General features: G+C 38.2%; 1 protein-coding gene and 1 pseudogene across 2 annotated transcripts; both read left to right on the top strand.

The window, feature by feature from the left end:
- Positions 1–8,038: 8,038 nt before the first annotated feature.
- LOC311071586 (zinc finger BED domain-containing protein 4-like) lies at positions 8,039–9,918 on the top strand (annotated as a pseudogene). Its single transcript has one exon. The product of its transcript is annotated as a zinc finger BED domain-containing protein 4-like (transcript).
- A 1,237-nt stretch (positions 9,919–11,155) lies between these two features.
- On the top strand, positions 11,156–16,729 carry pdcd2l (programmed cell death 2-like). Its single transcript, XM_084095976.1, has 6 exons — positions 11,156–11,316; positions 13,388–13,551; positions 13,671–14,084; positions 14,661–14,774; positions 15,960–16,117; positions 16,556–16,729. Exons 1-6 carry the CDS (start codon positions 11,212–11,214, stop codon positions 16,684–16,686), a joined length of 1,086 nt encoding a protein of 361 aa, XP_083952102.1. The 5' UTR covers positions 11,156–11,211; the 3' UTR covers positions 16,687–16,729.
- Positions 16,730–22,281: the final 5,552 nt, after the last annotated feature.

The following is a 22,281-nucleotide window of genomic DNA, read 5'->3' as shown; positions in this document are numbered from 1 at the left end:
TCTCTAATATTTCTAAATAAAAATATATATAAATAATATTCCCATCATTTTATTTAGAAATATAATATAAGCTTTTTTATTGTGTGATTTACAGTTATGTAATACTGGAAGACTTATTTTTTTTAAACTGTAAGTAATTACCCCCAGCCCCTTCAAAATGTTGTAAGTAGAAAAGTGTTTACAGGTACAAATATTGTGAGAATACAAATAGGCAGAATGACAGTAATGTGAGGTCAAAGATGAACAACCCTTTTTATTTGCATAGATTGTTTTTGCATAGAAGTCAATAAAAACATTTAAAACAACAGTGATATTTTCACACATCAATCTAAAATAATAAATAGTAAACCAAAACAAACATTTACTACAGTGCAATTCTGACAATCTTTTCTTTGTCATGATCTGCTAGTCCTTGCCACAAACTAATAATTTGTGCGGATTCTTCTCTTGTCAAGGCAAGACTGTGTTCCCTGAGTTCAACCAATGTCTCTGCTAAGTTCTGGACTGCACCAAAACCTTTGATGTTGTCAGGTCCAACCGAATCCTACAAAAAAATATAACAAAATTTGCTGTTGAAAATTCAGTTTTGCCATCACAGGAATAAATTATATTTTAAAAATATGTTCAAATAGTTACACTTTTAAAATAACTTTTTATATTTTTACTGTATTTTTGAGTAATTAAATGCAAGCTTCTTTCAAAAACATTATATTATTTATTTAAATATTTTGACCACCAGCGCATAAATACACACACAGAAACTTTATATACATGGAATTTATAAATGAATAAATGAATGAATGAATGAATGAATAAATAAATAAACAGAGACAATAGATAATAAGAATATAATATAATAATTAGAATAAGGCCTTTTTCATTGCCATTAAAATTAAATAACTGAACATAAACATAGAATTCTGATAAAAATAATAATTTTTAGACTAAAAACGTCAGACGGACTTGGAGGCTTTTGCATCTGAAGTCTTCAATTATACCTTTTTTTTTAAACAGCCCAGTACATAAAATGTATGAAAAGTCTGGATTCTTACATCAGGAAAAGCAGATGGCATTGCACAGGAAGACACCTCACTGGACAGGTTTCTGTGTGTCCATTGTAGACTGTGTGGCAGGTGGAGTTGGCAAGGGACCAAAAGAAGGTGAGGTGACTGCATAAGGTGTAGAGGGCAACATGTGTGGATCCTCTGAGGGTGTTGTGGATGGTGTAGAGACAACTGTAATGAACGTACCAGTATATTGATGTGGACTAACATATGGCACTATCTTCTGTCCAAGAACATCTTCTCCCAGCACATTAGCAGGATGACGAAGGAGGCCACTATATGAATGGTGCTTCTGCACGCCCTGAAAGGTTGCAGCATCTGCTCTGTCCTCATTCCACTGGGCTAATCCATCCAACAGGTAGGCTTGGAAAAATGTATCACTGGCCAACGTCCCTAAAATTTAAAGGAAAGAACACTTTAATATTACGTTACTTACAACCATAATACATTTACTTTAAAAGACTTACAGGACAGTTACTTTACCTGAACCTGTTTAGATGCAGGTGGAAAGATTCCAATGAAGTCGAAACTCTGGCACACCTAAATGTTGGCAGAGTGTGCCCTCCCTTTTTCAGGGTTCCTGTCTGCACATAGAGCTGTACACCAGGGGGATCTTGAATGCAGGCCACGAGACTGCAATATCTCAGCCATTCGAGCTGAACTGATGAGAGGCACACCCAAAGTGTGTGATGAGATCCACAGTCTCCCTTGTGCCACGTGTGGTTCTTTTGCAGTGAAGGGCCAGTTCACTCTTGCTGAGGCACCGCAAAACATCAGCATCTGAAGGTTGCATGAGCTGTGCTTCCAACTCTGCACGCTTTGCCGCTATAAGCCTGTCCATGTCCTCCTGGTCCCAAGAGAAGATACAGCGGCTGAGGTGAGCCATGAAAGTTGCATACAGCTGATGTGAATCTGTTGTGCACCCCACAGAAATCCGTCTCATGAAATGCCAGATGTCGAGTCTGATTTCCATGTCCTTCCCTTCCGCAAACATCTTTTTGAGGTGAGTACCCCCACAGCAGTCTCTGTCGACATACAGCAGTACAGGCGGAGGCGCTGCAGCATCCCTGTACCTTTTAATGATGCCAGCAACCATCTGCGCCAATCCAAAGCCTTCACTTGCTGTAATAACAGACATGATGACCTGACCATGTTCATTTCCGACATTTGTGACCCAGGTGGCTGTTCCAGCACTGTGACCAGCAAGCTTGCGTGCAACCTTCTTGGTGGAATCCATTTTCAGCACACGTCCAAACAGTGATGTTATACTGGCTTTGACCTCATCCAGTCTGTGAAGGACATCCTGAGCATACACCTGCATCAGCCACCGGTGCTTGGGTACAGGGAGCATAGCAGGTGGGTGTTCGAAAGACACAGGCATAACAAGACCTGCGGTGATCCCTTTGTGGAAACTCTGGCAATCTGTCAGAAACTGGACAACCTTCTGCAGCCAGATCTCAGAGTGCTGCTCCTCAAGCTTCTTCTGCACTCGACTGCTGCTGTTTCCCAGACCTCCTAAGAGGTCCATAAGAATGCAGGGAAAGTGAAGCCTATGACTGATGTTGAGCTGTGATATGATGTCAAAGCTCCAGCTGATGACTTTCCTCTTGCATTTCCTACAAGACAGACAGGTACTCAGATGCCATAAAGTAGGACGCTTTAACATCGACTACCTGTCGGATTTTCTGGTGCAGTCCTGCTGATGTGAGCTCCTCCTTAACACAGTCTGAATGTGGACATGTGAGTCGAACTCTCCACAGCTTTCTTGGCGTCCAAAGAAAGAAGGGGTGGCCAAAGTAGCACTCTGTCCCTGGTACTCCAGTAACTGCAAAGTGCTGTTGTGCTGGGTACCACCACATCCTGTCCACTCTGGCGTAGTCCATTTCAGGTTGGTTGTGGGATGAAAACTTAAACAAAGCCTTTGATATCCACAGCTGATCAGCAGGTGGCAATGTGTAAGTCCAGCCCACTGGGAGGCACATTTGTTTACCTTTGCAAAATTAACAGGAAAAAAAACCCCATAAACTTTTAATACGTGACCTTACAAAATAAAACAAAATATCTTTCAGATGTTCAGGGACTTACTGGACACTTGCGATTCCAGCAAGTCTGCCTGTTTAACCAGCTCATGGTCACTCTGCTCAGATGATGCAAATGAGGCCACAATTGTAGATTCTACAGGCACTGGCACAGTTGGTTAAGATCTCTTTGTAGATCTTCCAATTAAAGCTGAAGAATACAGATACAACAAATTACACATACTACACAATTTTGCTGCACTTTACTCTGTACTAATAATCACTATAATTTAGAATATAAATACATTTATATTAATATAAACAGTTATTTTATTGTAAAAAACATATTTCACAATTGTACTGTTTTCACTGTATTTTTAAACCAAATAAATGCAAGCTTGCAGAACATAAGTGACTTCTTTGGAAAAACATTAAAATCTTTCATAAAACTATGCCAATTGTAATGCACTTTACTCTATACTAATACACACTGTATGCACTGACAGATTAAGGAAAAACAACATATATCTAAAGACTGGTTGGGCTACAGGTGATCTTGATTTTTTTTTTGACGGCTTTGTCAAAGCTTTGCGAATTTTGTGATCTGCCAATCAGAAGGGAGCGGACAGATAAGACTGAAGGTATGGACTGTGGGGCACTGGAAGACTTCTGCAGGGAGCCTGTGAATAAGGACTGTGGGGCACTGGAAGACTTCTGCAAGGAGCCTGTGGATAAGGACTGTGGGGCACTGGAAGACTTCTGCAGGGAGCCTGTGGAGAAGGACTGTGGGGCACTGGAAGACTTCTGCAAGGAGCCTGTGGATAAGGACTGTGGGGCACTGGAAGACTTCTGCAGGGAGCCTGTGGAGAAGGACTGTGGGGCACTGGAAGACTTCTGCAGGGAGCCTGTGAATAAGGACTGTGGGGCACTGGAAGACTTCTGCAGGGAGCCTGTGGATAAGGACTGTGGGGCACCGGAAGACTTCTGCAGGGAGCCTGTGGAGAAGGACTGTGGGGCACCGGAAGACTTCTGCAGGGAGCCTGTGGATAAGGACTGTGGGGCACTGGAAGACTTCTGCAGGGAGCCTGTGGATAAGGACTGTGGGGCACTGGAAGACTTCTGCAGGGAGCCTGTGGAATCCATATTTTCGGGCCTTAATACGGATGGCCTCACGACCCTTTGGGAAAAGCCCAATGCAGTCCGCAAAGGCTGCTTTATTTGCATGGTTGTTTTTTTGAGTCTTTCACTTCAGGTGATTGCCTCCTCATGCTTGCCACCAGATACCCAGCATATCCCAGAGCATTTTCGGCAACCCACTTAAAGGTTTGACCTTTGAAGACCCCAAACTGCATCGTATGTTGGCCAAGAATGTGCGATTTTCTGCTTGGGTCTTCACTTTGGTGCACTACAGCTCGCCTTGCAGTTTCCAAAACCTTTTCTGGGGAGAGAGCCCGAGACCAGGGTTTCTTTTTGTTCTCTTCCTTCACCTTAGAGTGACAAAAGAGTCACACATATTAAGACTCCCTTCAGGTTTCCTCCTGAATTTAGGCTCCATTCAATAAAATAAACATAAAAAACACACATTACATGCAAAACTTCACACATCTCTTGCAAAAGCAAACACTTCATTCAAAACTATTTTAACTCTTTTACAAATGGTGTGACTGCATAGTATCTCTACACGCAAAAATCAAATAAATGCATCAAATAGCTATTATACATGGCAAACTACACAGATAGTGACATGTACATGTTTGTGCACAAATAATACACTGTATATATAGTATGTATGCACAATTGATGAACTTTACACTGTTATCGAACTGACATGGGCTGTTTATTGACACTATTGTCCTGCCTACAGCAGAATATGAATGTGTTTCTATTGTTAAGCTTTGAAACAACATGTATTGTATAAAGAAATATAGAAATAAAGGTGACTTGACTCCTATGCATATTCAGTATTCTGTTAATTTCTAAAATAAACAGAAATGCAAAGGTGCTAATTTTATTTTGTTTTTATTTGTTTGATTTCTAACTGAATAAATAAGTGTTTTCGCACATGATAATGGGGTGTGGTAATCAGTAAATGAGTGAGACATTTAAATTGCAGTGATTACCAAATGAAGTACCAGTTTTGAATGATATCTAACGTACAGTAAATCATTTTTTTTTTTTTAGTTTTGCAACAAAAAAAGGTTTGTTTACAATTGCATAATGGGTGTAAAGTACAGTTGGTCTGAAGATTAGGTAAAATACGAATAATAACGAAGTACTGTATTTTAAGCAAACAAATACCCCCAAAAACAACAAATACACAACAAACAAACACATTTAGGGCGGAAAAAAAATGAATGCCCTGTGTTTATAATGAAATATAACACTTACCTCAGTTTCTACTGCATCGACTAATGTGCCGGTAATAAAAACGTATTGTAACAGCAGCTGCAACAGGTGACAAAATTATTATAACAGCCGCTGAAGATTATTGTTAATGCAACTGTGCCGATCAAAAATAATTATGTATTTTTACAAGAGTAAAATGTTAGTGTTAGAGTAGCGATGAGGATTCAATCTTATTATAACACCCGCCGAGAACCTGATTGGTCAATATCTAGGCATGAGTCATTCACTGATTGGCCAACGCATCACTCTGTGTGGGCCTTAGCGACGGTCATACACTTGACGTATCACCGGCATTTTTCTCGTTGGTCAATTCCTCGAAGAATTCTCTAAGCGCTGCAAACAGCGATTGGCTCATTTTTGGTTGTCACTACCAGAAATAAGGCCGTCTACGTCTATCTAAGGAGCTATCACAAGATGCGTGAAATAGACCCGGAGATCGCCGGATCGAATCCCGCTCGTCCAAACTTTTAATATGAGGATTAATGTTATTTATCTACACATTTAAGTCCAGATAATTCTGTCATGTGTAGAAATTAAAATATGTTTATCATTTTAGTGTAGTTGTTGTAGCAATTTAGGTAAACAATAAACGTCCAAACCCCTATTATATATTTTTTTATATAGTCACAACAATTAATAGTGGTAGTATTAATAATAATAATAGTAGTAATAATAATCAGGTACATAAATAACTTAAGGCATAACTAAACATAAATAAACTAAAATAAATGCTTCTCATCTATTATTATTATTTAAAATATATATTATTATTAATAATAATAGTAATAATGATAGTAACAATTTAGGTAAATAATAATGATAAGAGGAAGAAGAAAAAACACAGAAACGTCCAAATCCCTATTATATATTTTAGTATAATCACAACAATTATTAATAGTGGTAGCATTAATAATAATAACATTAGTAATAATAATCATAAATAACATAAACAACTATAACATAAATAACTTAAGGCACAACTAAACATAAATAAACTAAAATAAATGCTTCTCATATATACACTAGACGTCGCCTTGGCTACTGCAGTTCATTGGAACGAAACCGTAGCCAAGCGACATCTAGTGTATATATCTATACCCGCCCGCGCCCTCAGATCATTTGGACACGGCTATGTTCAAGAGATAACAACGATATAAATACTGTTCGTTTTCTCACACAAACCGCTCGTTTCATGTCTTAGGCCATCAATGTGTACTTACGATGGGGAATTGTTTAATTTGGACGATGGGGAATTGTTTTAATTTGGACTTTGTGCATGCTCTTTGAGACAGTGACCACAGACCTGCATGAAATGACTGACAGACAAGAACGGTTTGACCTAAAAATATCAAAATTGAAACTGCTGCGGAAAAAAAGACACCTACATCTTGGATGCCCTTGAGGTAAGCTAAAACATACCAAAATTTTATTTCAAAGTGAACTATCCCTTTAAGCTTTTCTTGGCCTTGTCCAGCACTATCTCCGGGGACAGGGGTCTTGTGTACGGCTTTCCTTTGTTGGCCTCCTTCACCTTTGCCGCTTCCACTGTATCAGTCAGATTGGCATGGCTCTTGACGTTGATTGGTCAATTCTTGGTTAGTTACTAGGCTGAATCATGGAAGCGATACAAGCCGTGATTGGCCATAGCATACGAATCTTGGTTGCAGCCGGGAACGTGATTGGCTGTCATAACCAAGAATAACCACGATTTACAGGTGGCATGAACGTGATTCGCCACAGCATCAGGCTTGTGCACAATTCAGAATTGAATTGAATTTGAATTGATGTCAAAAACAGGATCTAGAATTACAATTCGAATTTGAATGAAATGAAGCAGAATTGCAATTCAATAAAAATTCAAAGAAATTCATATACATATTTTAAGTGAAGTGTTTAACAATGAAGCTTTACAGTATATGTCAGATATGATTGCATTATAAATGATATTAGTTTGAACTACTTGTACAGATTACATTAAAAGGATATGTTTTCCCCCAGCATTGAATGTTAAAAGCTCTAGTCACAGAACAAATAATTAAGTTTGATTTATTGTAATTGTAATTTTGTGGAACATGATGGAACATGACTCCATTTCCCAGAATGCTTTACTTTAACCAAGTATTTAAAATGGTTGCTAAATAATTTCAGGTGGACATTTGTTTGAAAGCACAATTTAATGGACTTTTCAAGTTTCAGAAGTCCCTTACAACTTCAGATTACAAAGGTTGATAGATTTGAAACCTGTAACAACAGTGACATGGAAAATAATAGCAGGCATAAAAGGTCATCTGTACTAGTTCATTTTGAAGAACCAATTCCATCAAGAACCCCTGGAAACCACAGAGCCATATGCAAGCACTGCAGTGCTCCAGTCTGTGGCTCCATCAAGGCTACTTCAAATTTCAAAAGGCATCTACAAGTAAGTTAACAGACAGACAGTCTTCTATTTTGAAAACCATCTCTTGATGGTACTTTGTAAGGAGTTACCCCCAACACTGGATATCATATGTGTTTAAAAGCATGCAAGCACAATTTGTACTTATTACTTATTGTAAATCAAGAACACAATTATTGTCAATTGTGGAATTAATAGAAATATTTGTTCTCTTAAAGAGTAATATACATTGAGGTACTTTTTTCCCTACAGAAAAAAACATCAGGAAATCTTGATGTACTGTGAAACCAGTGATTACACAATCCAGCCAAACCAGAATGAAGATCATGGTAATCCTTCTGAAACAGCCAGTTCCAGCTCTAAGTGGTCATCAACTAATAGACGACAAGTTGCTCTTACTGACAGTCTTGTTACATATATTGCAAATGGTCTCCTCCCTCTCTGTACTGTTGAAAATAAGGATTTCATTAATATTTTGCATTTGGCCCAACCCTCCTTCACAATGCCCTCCCGAAGAGCTCTCAGCCAGGACCTTATCCCTCAGCGCTCAGCTACTGTAAAATCACATCTGATTAATCTGATGGAAAAAACTGAGCATATTTGCCTGACAGTAGATCTTTGGTCAAACCGATCAATGAAGTCATTTTTTGGAATGACTGGCCATTTCATTATAGATTTCATGTTGCAGAGTGTAATGCTGAGCTGTCAGCGTTTTAAAGGGAGGCATACAGCTGAAAACATTTGTAGAATTTATGAAGATGTTCTTCAAAATTACAATATTCAGAACAAAGTGTCATTCATTGTGACTGATAATGCCTCCAACATGATAAAGGCATTCACCCTCTTCCCACCAATGCATGTTGTTGAAAGTGAAGAGGAAGAGCAGGATGAGACATCTGATTTTGAAGTGGTGAATGTTGAAGAGGAGATGGTCTACTTCCCACCAGAGAGAAGCTCATGCTTTGTCCACACTCTTCAGCTTGTGGTTCGTGATGCAATGGATGATGCTGGCTCCATAAAAAAACTTACTGGGAAAGGTCCAAAAACTTGTTTCTTTTTGTCACAAGTCCACACTGGCTACTGATGCCCTAGACGGAGGGCACAAACTTCAGCCTGCGAATGCCACTCGCTGGAATAGCCAGTTAAAGATGCTGAGGTCTGTTCTCAATGTCCCAAGTGATGTACTTGCTGAGCTCCATTGCCCCATCCAGCTGACATCATATGAGCTGAAAATAATCCAGGAGCTTTGTGAGGTATTGGAACCCTTTGAGGAAGCTACAGACAGATGCCAGGCTGAGAAAATAGTAACCTCCAGCTTCATCATCCCTTGTGTCAGGGGCTTAAGGCATGCTATCAAAAACATGAAGATGACCGGTAATAAAAAGTTTGTCTCAACTCTACAATCCTCACTTGAGAGATGTTTAACAAAATTTGAAGACATGGAATGCTTCCAGGTGGCTGCCACACTCGACCCAAGGTTTAAGTTGGACTGGTGTATTGGTGAAGAGCAGGTAATAATCAAAAACCTTCTCACTGAAAAAGTTGAGTCTGCCTCCCCAAAAGGGAATGCAACCATGAATGGCAGTGCTCCACCAAAGAAACGCCCAAAACTGTTTTCCTACATGGAAAGTCAATCTGCTATGCCAGCTGACACAGCCCCACATGAGGTCCCTGTGTACTTGAGTACCCCTTGTCTTACAGAGGATACTGATCCTTTGGTCTATTGGAGAGAAAACCAAAGCCGTTTTCCTGCCCTAGCTCAACTTGCATGTAAATATCTTGCCATACCAGCTTCCTCTGCACCTGTTGAGAGAATCTTTAGTGTTGCAGGAAAGATATTCAGACCAGAACGGTGCAGACTCAATGAAAAAACATTTGAGGAGCTATTGAGAATTAGATGCAACAGTGTTGCTCAGTAATTTTTTGCATTGGAATAAATGATAACTGCATTTACAACAACTTTGTGTTTGTGTGATTACTTTGAAATGAAAATTACATTGGAACAAAACTAATTAAACAACATTGAGGGGGTAATTTATTTCAAGAATTTGATCAATATCTATTTTAGAACAAAATGTATGCAGGGTTGAGGAGTAAATAGTTACGTGAAATTAAATTTCTGTTATTAAATTACAAAATTAATGTAATTGTATTTAGTTGTATTACTGATGTAAAATGTTTAATTCAATTAGTTACTAATCAACTTAAAACGAAATTGCTTTGCATTGATAAAGTTATCTAAATAAAGTAATCCAAACCACATTTATAATGGGTAACTAATAACAGTAAGCAGCAATAACATTTCCAAAGTAACCTTCCTAACACTGAATGCATTCGAGACTTAACCCATTCTTTCTGTTGTGTGACTGTGTGGAATTTCTTTGAATTGCCATGAATTTAATTCCACTTCCTGTCATTCCAATCCCAATTCAATTCAACGTCCTGTGGGGCGGAGTAAATGCAATTCAAATTCCAATTCATGAATTGAATGGAGGCCAATTCTGAAATTCTGAATTTTGCACAAGCCTGCACAGCATACAAATCTTGGATGCAGCCGGGAACGTGATTGGCTGTCATAACCAAGAATAATACGAATCTTGGTTGCAGCAGGGAACGTGATTGGCTGTCATAACCAAGAATAACCACGATTTACAGGTGGCATGAAGCGCGCGATTGGTTGTCACTACCAGAAATAAGACCGTCTAACATGAAGCGAAACGTATTCAGTCAATGAATCATCACATGAGTTGTAAAAATTTTTTTATATGATATTGAATTAATGTGCAATATTTCACGTACATATTTATGCGAGCATCCATGCCAGACTCGATTAGAGCCGTCACAATGTAGGTTCGAGAATCAAAGTTCAAAAGAACCGAGCCAGCCAGGAGTCGAACCTAGAATCTTCTGATCCGTAGTCAGACGCGTTATCCATTGCGCCACTGGCCCGATACGACATATTTGCCAAAATAATTCAAATGAATCTATACAAAAACCAACAGTCCTATTTCATATGAATAAATAATGAAATAAATTCACATGTACAAAACAATGTATGTACTGTCTATGCAGCTCACTTAACGGAATCAAATGTCGTTTGCAATCATTTGAATAAATCTTACAGACATAACATACATTGCTAAAAAAAGTATTAAATTAAACAGATAATTTCTGATTGAATATCAATTATAGACCAGTATCGATTTGATAAAACACGTTCAAGACTATTAATATCAAAACGATTCGGTAATATAGGCGACGAGTGTCAACTTTAGTCTCTCCACGTGTTCAGAGAACCACATGGACTGAGGATTTCTGCTCAATAATCATGGCAACATCGATACACGAGACAGTTCTTGTAGGAATATGTGATGGAGCTATTGACAAGAAGAAAAACACATCTTATTGCACGAACAAAATCGGAGATAGACCGGTAAAGGAAACGTAATTTGTACATATACTCGGGGATTGTGTCATGCTAACTAAAGGCTAAAGACACTGCTTGACAGCTAACGTTACTTGGTTATCTTGTAGTTAATAAAATTCCTCATGTAGACAGTCAATAACTTTGAGATCTACGCGAAATTAATTCAGGTTTCTTTACTTGCTGAAGTAAACATTAAATGCTTAGCTTTATAAAAGTGCTTAAAAGAAGGCAATTGCTAGCTAGCCAGTTAGCTAACTATGGGGCTAAACATGTCGGTTATTTCAAATTACTTTAATTTGGGTATTCGATGTTTGTTTTACAACGACGTAATTTGAAATTTCACACACAGCTGTCATTAACTAAGTTTAATCGTGTTTTTGAATCAGATCACTGGTATACTGAGAGTTCCCGTATGTTCAGACGCTACACGTATCGGGCCAGTGGCGCAATGGATAACGCGTCTGACTACGGATCAGAAGATTCTAGGTTCGACTCCTGGCTGGCTCGGTTCTTTTGAACTTCTTTTGAACTGATTCTCTTGACTGTATATTCCAATAGGCCTATGCAGGTTACTAAATGGTCGCGATTCAACTGATTTCATGTTTTTAAGCCAAGAAGTTAATATTTAATACAGATTAATTATAATTATAAACGATATGATGTATCAAATAATAGGTAAATAGTCAATAAATAGACATTTTCAGAGCAGCGCCATGACAGGTACGAAAGCGAGGGATGGACTTGCCGTGTTTTCAATGGTATCCGTAGTAAAAAGCTGTATAAATCTTCTAGATCACTTATAATTTTCTACAGCTCATGTTGTCTGGAGTTTTTGCCAAGTGAAATTTCTTGGAAAGAATTTTTTAGTGTCTCGTCTGCAGGATAGCCCCCCCCCAAAAAAACACATTAAACAACCCACTGATGATGGCGGCCGCGCTGCTGTTGTAATGCAGTTTATCAGCTGCTATGTTGATAAATAACTATAAATAACTTTTAAATAATTAAAGTTTTATAGTTTATGCATGCATTCCTTAAAAAGTATTAATATACACTGTCAAGCCAAAATAATTGCGGTTTGGATTTAAATAGGCAAATGCTATGATTTGGATCATTACTGCAGTGATTATATTTCTGCATGTTATAGCCTATGTTTGGCAACAGTTCTTCTAACCCTACTTGATGGAGTGTGTAGCTTTTCATAATTTGGGCTTCCAGCTCATAAAACCCACGAAAACAGGATTTCAAAAAATTTGAATATTACATGAAATCACACAGTAATTACACAGTGATACCATGATCATTGAACCAGGTTTTGGTTCTTTTGGCAGTGTGGGAAGGTGCAAATCCTGCTGGAAAATGAAGGAAGCATGAAGTGCACTGAAAATGTCCTGGTAGACGGCTGCGTTGACTCTAATAAAGCACAGTGGACCAAAGTCCTCTTTTCTGATGAGAGCAAATTTTGCATCTCATTTGGAAACCAAGGTCCCAGAGTCTGGAGGAAGAATGGAGAGGCACACAATCCAAGGTGCTTGAAGTCCAGTGTGAAGTTTCCACAGTCTGTGTTGGTTTGGGGAGCCATGTCATCGGCTGGTGTTAGTCCACTGTGCTGTCCACTCAACGCAGCCGTCTACCAGGACATTTTCAGAGCTTCATGCTTCCTTCAGCAGACAAGCTTTATGGAGATGCTGACTTCATTTTCCAGCAGGATTAGCACCTGCCCACACTGCCAAAATAACCAAAAGCTGGTTCAATGACCATGGTATCACTGTGTAATTACATGTAATTAAGTGTGATTTCATGTAATATTCAAATTTTTTTAAATCCTGTTTTCGTGGGTTTTATGAGCTGGAAGCAAAAATTATGTACAAATAAACAACTAAATACTTGAAATCGTTTAAGTTGTGGGCCCTGAATCTATAATCTATGGAAGTTTAACGTTTTGAATGGAATTATGGAAATAAATAAACTTTTCCATGATATTCTAATTTTTTGGAAAGGGTCTGTACATACACAAAAATATACAAGAGATACAATAAACACACACACATTGTATTCATTGAATTTTTCATTTTAACAGGACCTGCTTCCAATAATCACTCTCCAGTATCCCATATGCAGTCTGTGTCAGAGAGGCCTGTCTCATGTTGTTCAAGTCTACTGCCCCCTTGCGGCGTCTCCGTACCACAGAACCATCAATGTATTTGCCTGCACCAATCCACAGTGCTCTGGCAAATCAGAAAGGTAACATCTTGTCAATTTAGATTAGGCCTTTATTTTCATATCAGATGTGTTTCTTCAACTATTCCTTGAAACGTTTTATGTTCTGGCATTCTGACCATGTCGCTTCTATATATACCTAGTTGGACTGTCCTGCGCTCTCAGTGCCTGGATGACGACATCAAAGGAAGACAAGACAACAAAACCTCGACATGTACAGAACCTGCAATGTCCAGAACAGATTGGTGTGATGATGCAGATGATTGGGGGATGGACGAAGAAGAGCAAGAGAATGTGGCTGAAAGCGGCGTACAAGTGCCAAATGACAGTGTTTATGAAGGAACTGATGTCAGCAGCAAGCTTCAGGGCCTGTGCATTGATGGAGGTGTGGATCAGCAAAGTGCCCTCCAACCCACCCATGTGCACGTTTTTCAGTCGTTCTACATAAGCGTTATGGAGGAAACAGACTTGGATGGATTTCATGACACGGATCATGAAAACGAACTGCTTAGAGAGTATGAGGAAAGGGAAGGAGTGATTGTCGGTGAGATTCGAAGGTGAGGAGGATTGATTTTACAACAGTGTTGAAGAAAGTTCCTTTTAAAAGTAATGCATTACAATATTGCATTGCTCCCTGAAAAAGTAACTAACTACGTTTACTTTTTATGGAAAGTAGTGTTACGTTACTTTTTCTCACCTTGCAGTAAGTACATATTGTTAATTAATATTACTCAGTACTTAAATATATAATTACATTGTAACAAAGACACGTTAAAATAAAGTGTAACCGAGAATTTTACTTCGATATTTTAAATTTTAACTTCAGTATTATACAAAAAATTTCATTAAAATGAAAAGTACATTACTTAAAAAAGTAATTCAAATGTTAATGTGTAAATTTATAAAGTAATGCATTACTTTACTCGTTACATCAAAAGTAATCTGATTACATAATGCATGTTACTTGTAATGCCCCAACACTGCAGTGTCTACAACAGTATTTTCAGTGAGTTTCTGACATAAAATCTGAACAAAAGTGTAATGTATATTGCACTACATGACTAAACGTATATGAACGTCTCCTTAAATTGTATATTAGTCATGTAACAACTAATTTTCTATACTTTTTTTAGTTGTGGAAGTGGGGAAGCTCAGGAGGAATATGAGAAAGCCACAGTCAAGCATGGAGATGAAGTGTTCACCGGTTTCATGAAGAAAATATCTCTTTGTCCTGAACAAGTGTTACGGTGATTGAATATTTTAGTATTGATATTCAGTAAGAATTAGGCCCCAGACTGTGACTAAAATGTTACAAAAAATTACAAATGTGCTACAATAATTTAAAATTCCCATTCAGGAAAGCTTTGTGTGTCCATAAGTGTTTTCATCAAATTACATTGTCAAATTACTTAAAGTGCCAGCACTTCCCAGACAGCAACATCTGGTACGCGTGGAATCCACAAGTAGCAGATGTGGCCCGGATCTGGGCCGACACTATGTTGCTGTCTGGGTTACTACAGCAGCAACACGAGCCGCATTGTCTGATTCGTGAACAAATGACTCTTAATGAATCAGTCAGAAAGATTCACGAAACAGCCTTAAAAGGTATGTTCGACTTCGGCTGTGACTGGATTTAACCGATCGTCGAGATTTGCCGCCTACAGTCGGGGGAGGAGTTAAAAACAGAGCTGTCAAAATGGACAATTTCTGTCGGTTCAATACGGACTCTTTCACTGAACCACGAGCCATTCTTTTGGTTATGTCCAATTCTAAATTAACTTTGAACCATTACTGAACTTTAGGTTTGTGAGACTGAAAAATAGAAGGAAGAAATTTATCATTTAAGCAGCATCGTAATGTTTTAATCTGGAGCCCTGGAGCATTGTAAGGGGCCGTTTATACAAATGTTTGTTAAAGTTTCAGTAATTTTGTTTTCTTTAGTTTTTTCTAAAAAAAAAAAAAAAAAAGAAGTCTTTATAGTTTTTCAAATTTTTATTTCAGTTTTAGTTTTAGTTATTTTAGTACTTCAACTTAAAATAAAATCAGTTTACATTATTTTTTTTAAGTTACAAAAACGTAAGGTCTAAAGGCACTTCAGAAAACAATAGAAAAGGCACTTTTTACATATGCATATATGTTTAAAAGAAAAAAGAAAGGAGGGGAAAAAAAGGATAAATTGTATCTGTGAATGGAAATATTGTAATTTTTTTTCTTCTCTCAATAAAAAATAAATAAATAAATAAATAGAGAGAAAAGAACAACATGGATGAATCACTTTAAAAAAAAAAATAATAAATAGAAAAGGCACTTTTAAACAATAGAACGACATCCAGTGTTTTCTGCATAACAAAATGAGATAATTCATTGTATTATACACCCAATAGTTTTATTTACTCATGTTTTAATCAAATGTTTTACATCTCACTTTATAGGTACAGTTGGGCCGGATCACCTCTATTTATAACAAAGCCGCCTCTCAATGTTAATGAGATGGTGCCATTCTGTGGTCACTGTGGCAGCCCGAGGGTTTTCGAATTTCAGCTCATGCCTGCATTGGTCAGTTTGCTCAGTAGTGCAGGCACAAATTCAGGTAAGTCAAATGTTTTTAAAATATATATAAAAAATAGGAATGACGTATTCGTCATTCGGTGGCTCTGAATTGTCAAAATGCTTGCTACTAATGCGAGAAATGCTGAAAATTTAACCCAATCCGAATTTTTTTATGCTGGACGAAAGTTTCGGAGGCAGTGTGTAAACATGATTGACATAACGTTAAGGCCGTATTTAAGCGAAAATTTCAGACGAGAATTGCGGACTCAGTGTGCAAGGACCTTTAGAACTCAAATCAATATTTCATGTCTGTTTATGGATTGTAACAATGTAAAGTCAGCCAGTAATTATCTCAAACTATCCCTCTGATACTTTCAGGATGTATTACGCGATAATGAATGGCTTACTGTACATTACATCTTACTTATTACTTGTTAGTGTATGTAGTGTAAGATGTGATTTGTTTTTGTCTTCTCAGACACTCCATTGGAGTTCGGAACAGTTCTGGTGTACACTTGCAGAAATAGCTGTTGGAAATCTGGATCAACAGTTCCAGTGGAAGAATTTCTTTTTGTCCAGCCCGATCCAGACCAAAAGCTCTTCAAATGATATCATTTATCACCAATAAAGATCATTTATTCATTTATTAATAGACCTGCATTGTGGTTTATTATTTAATATATACAGTAGTGGCTGTCAAATATTATGAATAACAATTTTTTAAAGATTTTATTAGCTTTTTATGTAGATGTGCTTAAAGAGGTAAAGCATCCTACCGGCATACGTCCGTACAGCACCATGCCAAATTAAAGGTTTACAGTAACGAATGCGACTGTTAATGCGTAAGTCGTAGCAACCCAAGATTTATTTAGTGTCTTTCCTGGAATGGGCAGTTTGCGACTTTGCGTGAAAATCAACATACAATAGCACTGGTATTACAAAACATTCAGTGGCACATGCTACTCAAATACATGTGCCACAAACTGACAACATGTTCGAAAACAATATTACCAATTTTAATGAGTTTAATTTACATTTAAAATATCACTGAATTAGGCTATTTATTTTAAGCTGCAATCCGTAGTTTTTCCTCTTTGTCGCCATCTTTGTTCGAAATCTGCCATTGCAGTTATTCGCGGAATTATCAACTTTATGTGGGTTGTGCCTTGGCATGGCACAGCGTGGATGAATCCAATGTTTTGAGGAGAATGTGCGGCTGTCAGTCGCCGCGCCGGTGTGGATACTGTCATTCGCAATCACAGATTCTACTTTTAGGAAGTATGACCAACATAAGAATTTTCACCGGAAAATGTCATCTGAACAAGTAAGTAACATCCACTTTTGTTCTGACCAACTGAGGGGAAAAAAGCATTGCAGTAAATCGCGCTGATTAAATCTAACGATCGCTTATCATATCACGTCAAACCGTGCAAATTATACTTTGTTCTCAAATTATTAATGTTAACAGCATCAGCATTGCGTGACTACATTTAATGCCCTTCCGATATTATCCTTGTTTTCCCATGGGCCGGTTGCAGTCTCTTTTTTTCTGTAGCCAGTCCAAAGTCCAAACGAAGTCTTTTGCATTTTACAATGGGTGACTCTCTAGTTGTCACTGGTGATTGTCGTTTGAACCTTTCTGGATCCGCCATCAAACTGATAAGTTTATTTATATCAAGTGCTGTGAGAAAAGGCTATAAATCTCCACCTATAAACATCCTCACACGCAATATAGCCTACTAGCCGAGACACCTTCTTTATGTACAGATGTGACGTAATGACGCAAAGACATGCTCGAATTTCCCGCTGAAATCCACCAGTACCACTGGAATTAAAAACATTATTACAAGCTTACCGTTTTGAATGGCGGATCCAGAAAGGTTCAAACGACAATCACCAGTGACAACTGGAGATTCACCCGTTGTAAAATGCAAAAGACTTCGGACTTCGGAGTGTCTACAGAAAAAAAGAGACTGTTACCCAGTGTTTATTCCTGTTATTAAATTGTATTTTTCTTCTAAAAAATAAAAGTTAAACCACTGGTTTTATCAGTTTTGTTTGGTCCATCATTTATGCTAAATCACAGTAATGTATAGACAATCACCGTTAAATACAGTAATTCTACAGCAGCTTACTGCTAAATTACAGTAATACATAGACACTAACTGTAATTTCACAGTTAAATCACAGTAATACGATGGCATAATTACTGTGAAGTCACAGTATACAGCTGTCATTTCACAATTATTTACTGTAAAAATGATACAGTAACTTACTGTGAAAGTCATGCAACTGGTAACCTGCAATTTACTGTAAATTTACAGTCAAATAATTAACAGTAAAGATTAAACAGGTCATGAACACGTCAAAGCGAATGGTCATTGAGATGCAACATGCTACAAAGTATACTTCAATAACATACAGCATCATCATACACCCGTTCAGAAAGACAAATGTTCATAAAGACAAATGCAACACAATTAAAAGTATTCCTAATATGTTGGACCTGAAACATGCCTTCACAAGAACCAGTAAGAGCTGTGTTTGTGATGTTTGAGTTGAGGGAGGCGCGACAATCGAAAGGGGCGTTTGGATGTTTGAAAATATGCTATATTTTTGTAATTCCGCTCAGTGCCGCAGAAAATACATACTTCACCTTTAAAGAAAGATAAAGAACACTTTACCTTATTTTAATCAAGTTTCTGATGCTGTTTTCATATGCCACCATTCGTGTCACATGGTCATGACTAACCAGCTCTCTCCTTAATAATGTGTACAGAATGCAGTGATGTGATTAGGGATCCAACTAAACGCCCAACGTTAGAGCAGATGTTACAACATGAATGGATTAGAAATGATCTGGAGAAGTTCAGGAGATTCACTGTATCAGTGATTTCAGGTGTGAGGAAGTGTAACAGACAGAGTAGGATTATTATCATTTATCTTCAGTTCTGGATTATTTGTAGTGAGGTTTTCAAATTTGTGTTTGTTACGCCCTGTGACTCAAAAAGGGACGCAACAAAAATTGGGACACACAAGAAAGACAAATTTTGAAAGAAAGTTATTTATTGACAAAAAGAAAAACTATACAAAAACTATGTATTGTAGCAGTCAGGTGTCAGTAGTGTCATGTTAGATGAATGCATGGAAATGTAATGTGCTGTGGTGTATGATGCATGCAAAAAAGAAACATAACCAAACAAATATCAAAAGCAATCAAATAGGCCGCGCTCTCTGCCATCCATCTTGTGTCTTTTTAAAGGAGAAAAGGGAAATCGGCAACAGGTGTCACCGATGAAATCAGGTAGGAGGGCGGAGTAATCCATCCATGGATAAGGAAAACCCCAATGGAAGACACAGGTCGTCACAGTGTTCATTGTAATGTTCTTGTTATAGTCAAGTCAAATCACCTTCATTTATATAGCGCTTTATACAATACTCACAGTTAAATAACGCTCTTTCTGCTAATCTAGACTCTTTTGCTCATCTGAGGTCACGCAAGGTTACTTTTGCTCGCTCTGCTCCATGATGGTATAATGACAATCTGCACACTAAGTAGGGCTGCACGATTAATCGTATTTTAATAGCGATAACGATATCTGCCTCTCGATTCATTTTAAATAATCGCCACAATATTTGCCCAGCTCGTTACTTTCCTGAAAATTTGACATTTGTGTTATCTTGCATTCAAGGCCGCCTTAATGCACGGGCTTACCTGGGCTGAAGCCCAGGGGCCTCCCAAGTTCAGGGGCCTCCCATGTTCAGGTTCATGATGAGCTGAAAAGGTCATATTGTTTTAACTTGTCAGATTTTGTCGCTGTATGTCGCTAGTCGCTTGTGGACGTTGGTAGTGCTGTCGCTCTAATGTTATTGTTATGGTGCGTTCACACCAAACGCGAAAAGAGCGTCTGGCGCGAGTGATTTCAATGTTAAGTCTATGCAAAGACAAGTTTACGCGCGTCTAGAGGTCCCGCGGCGCGAATGAGGCGTAACCCCTCATTTACACTGCAAACGTCTGCAGCGCATTACGGCTGCGACACGGCTACCGGAGCTGATCGCGCCCATTCTATTCAATGCTTGTGTTTACACCGGCCGCGACGCGGTGCGTTTCAGAAGCTTCCCAGAAGCGGCTCTCCGCGCCGCTTCGCTAAATATAGGCGCCTAGTCTATTTTTGACGGACGCGCGTCCAAGTCGCACCGGGAATACAAAATAAAAGTCAAAAAAACATTGTCAAATTCAAAATAAACACCCAGTGCAAACTCCCAAACGTATTACACACCAATATCCTTGGTAGAAACCCTAGACTGTATGGTAGAAACTCAAAAATCAAGAAAAACCCAGTCGGACAGGCAAATCACGTGGTCTCGCGCATCCAGTCGCCCCGCTTCTGAAATGCTCCTGGTGTGAGTTGGCACCGCTTGGAGGACGGAATAAAACCTTGTCGCAGACGTAATGCACCGCACACGTGTGCAGTGTAAATGAGGGGTTACGGTTCGTGTCCGCTCAGTGCCACTAACGTCTCCGCTTTGGGGTGTCTGTTGCGAGTGTGTTTAATCGACGTTTTTTTCAACACACGGACAGTAGCCTATAATCATCAGCGATGCACGCGATTACATTTAGAAATAGACAAGCTTTGTTTCCAAATGCACCAAGCAATGATCCTTTCAATTTTATAAACTTTTAAAAACCCAGCCAATATAATCACAATGAACACATCCAAAATAAAATCTTTAACATGTAGGCTATATAACAACTGCAAAGCATCTCATTTGTAAACAAAATGATTTACGCACTAAATCCAGAATAAACTCACTGAGACTGTCGACAGTTTCTTTTCCGTGCATCATTTTATTATATCCATGTTTGTGGTTAGTTACTGTCAAATCATATAAAACAGTGAAATCGCCCTTGAACTCTTCTGTCTCTCCTGCACTCGAGACGGTGACGGGAGCTGATCTCCACTTAAAGGCTTCTTTCCTATTGGTTGTCGCTCGCGAAAATCGCTTCTCATTTGCATAAAGTTGAAATTTAGTTGCTGTGTGTGGTTGTTAAATAAAGTGTCTTGTGTTTATGTGCTCAGTGATATGTTAATAACAATATTAAAATTGAAAACAATATTAAAAAAAAAACTCACTGTTGTAGGTCTCGAAAGAAACTAATGCATTATGTGATGTAGATTACCTAGATATTACACTTTTTTAAAATGAGACTCTATAAATCGAGGGGATGGGGGGCCTACAAAACCTCTCAGCCCCGGGGCCTAACATTAGGTTAAGGCGGCTCTGCTTGCATTGGTAACAAGTCCCTAGCATTGATGTTTGTGGTTGCTAGATGTTCAGAAACATTGCAAGATTGCGTTCTACGTTCAATTTTCCTGTAGCAGAAAAGCTGATAAAAATAAACTATTACGCCCTTTTAGCCGGAGTTTCTAAAGCCACACTAAACAAGCTCCAATATGTACAAAATTCAGCTGCAAGGATCTTATGGGTCCAGGAGATGCGATCATATTACTCCAGTTTTGGAATCCTTGCATTGGCTCCCAGTCAAGATTATAATGCTCACATATAAAGCATTGCACGGCCTGGCACCACATTGTTTAACAGAACTGTTACATCCCTATAATCCTAATCACAGATTGCACTCCTCACAATCGAACTTGCTGGTTGTTCCTCAAACACGCTTAAGAACTTTGGGTGACACTTTCTGAGGCTTTCTCTTCCAATGCTCCAGATCTTTGGAATTCTTTGCCTCTTGAACTCCAGACATATGCCATTTTTATAGGTCAACTCAAGACAATTTTTTTTAAAACTTGCATTTGCTTGTTGATGTTTATTTAATTATTTTGTTGATGTTTATTTTGTTATTTATTCAATTGTATTGCTTATATTGTGTACAGTGCTTTGAGAAGCTGCTTTTAAAGGCACTTTATAAAATAATGTATTATTATTATTATCACAGCCACATTTGCTTTGTTTTAAAAAATAATTTTTGCTTTGTTTTTAGTCAAGTCTAGACAAGTCATCTTTATTTATATAGTGCTTTATATATGACCAGTCTGTATATATGACTCCTTTGAATAAATGCTTTCAATGAATACAAAAGAAGAAATGCTTTTAAACAGTCTCATTTTGTGCTTCCCGAAATAAAACCATTTAGAATTTCTATCTTGGTTGCAAACTTCAGTAGGCTACATTGTAGAGCCT

This window comes from Abramis brama (genome assembly GCF_963993115.1).
Source record: "Abramis brama genome assembly, chromosome: 20".
Classification (NCBI taxonomy): Eukaryota; Metazoa; Chordata; class Actinopteri; order Cypriniformes; family Leuciscidae; genus Abramis; species Abramis brama.
This window is presented reverse-complemented; position numbering and strand designations above follow the sequence as displayed.

Excerpts from the sequence above, each read along its gene's own strand:
- pdcd2l (XM_084095976.1), top strand. The coding sequence starts at position 11,212 with ATGGCAACATCGATACACGAGACAGTTCTTGTAGGAATATGTGATGGA. Across the intron at positions 13,552-13,670 it reads TGCTCTGGCAAATCAGAAAG|TTGGACTGTCCTGCGCTCTC; the intron begins GTAACATCTTGT and ends ATATATACCTAG. Across the intron at positions 14,775-15,959 it reads TGTCCTGAACAAGTGTTACG|GTACAGTTGGGCCGGATCAC; the intron begins GTGATTGAATAT and ends CTCACTTTATAG.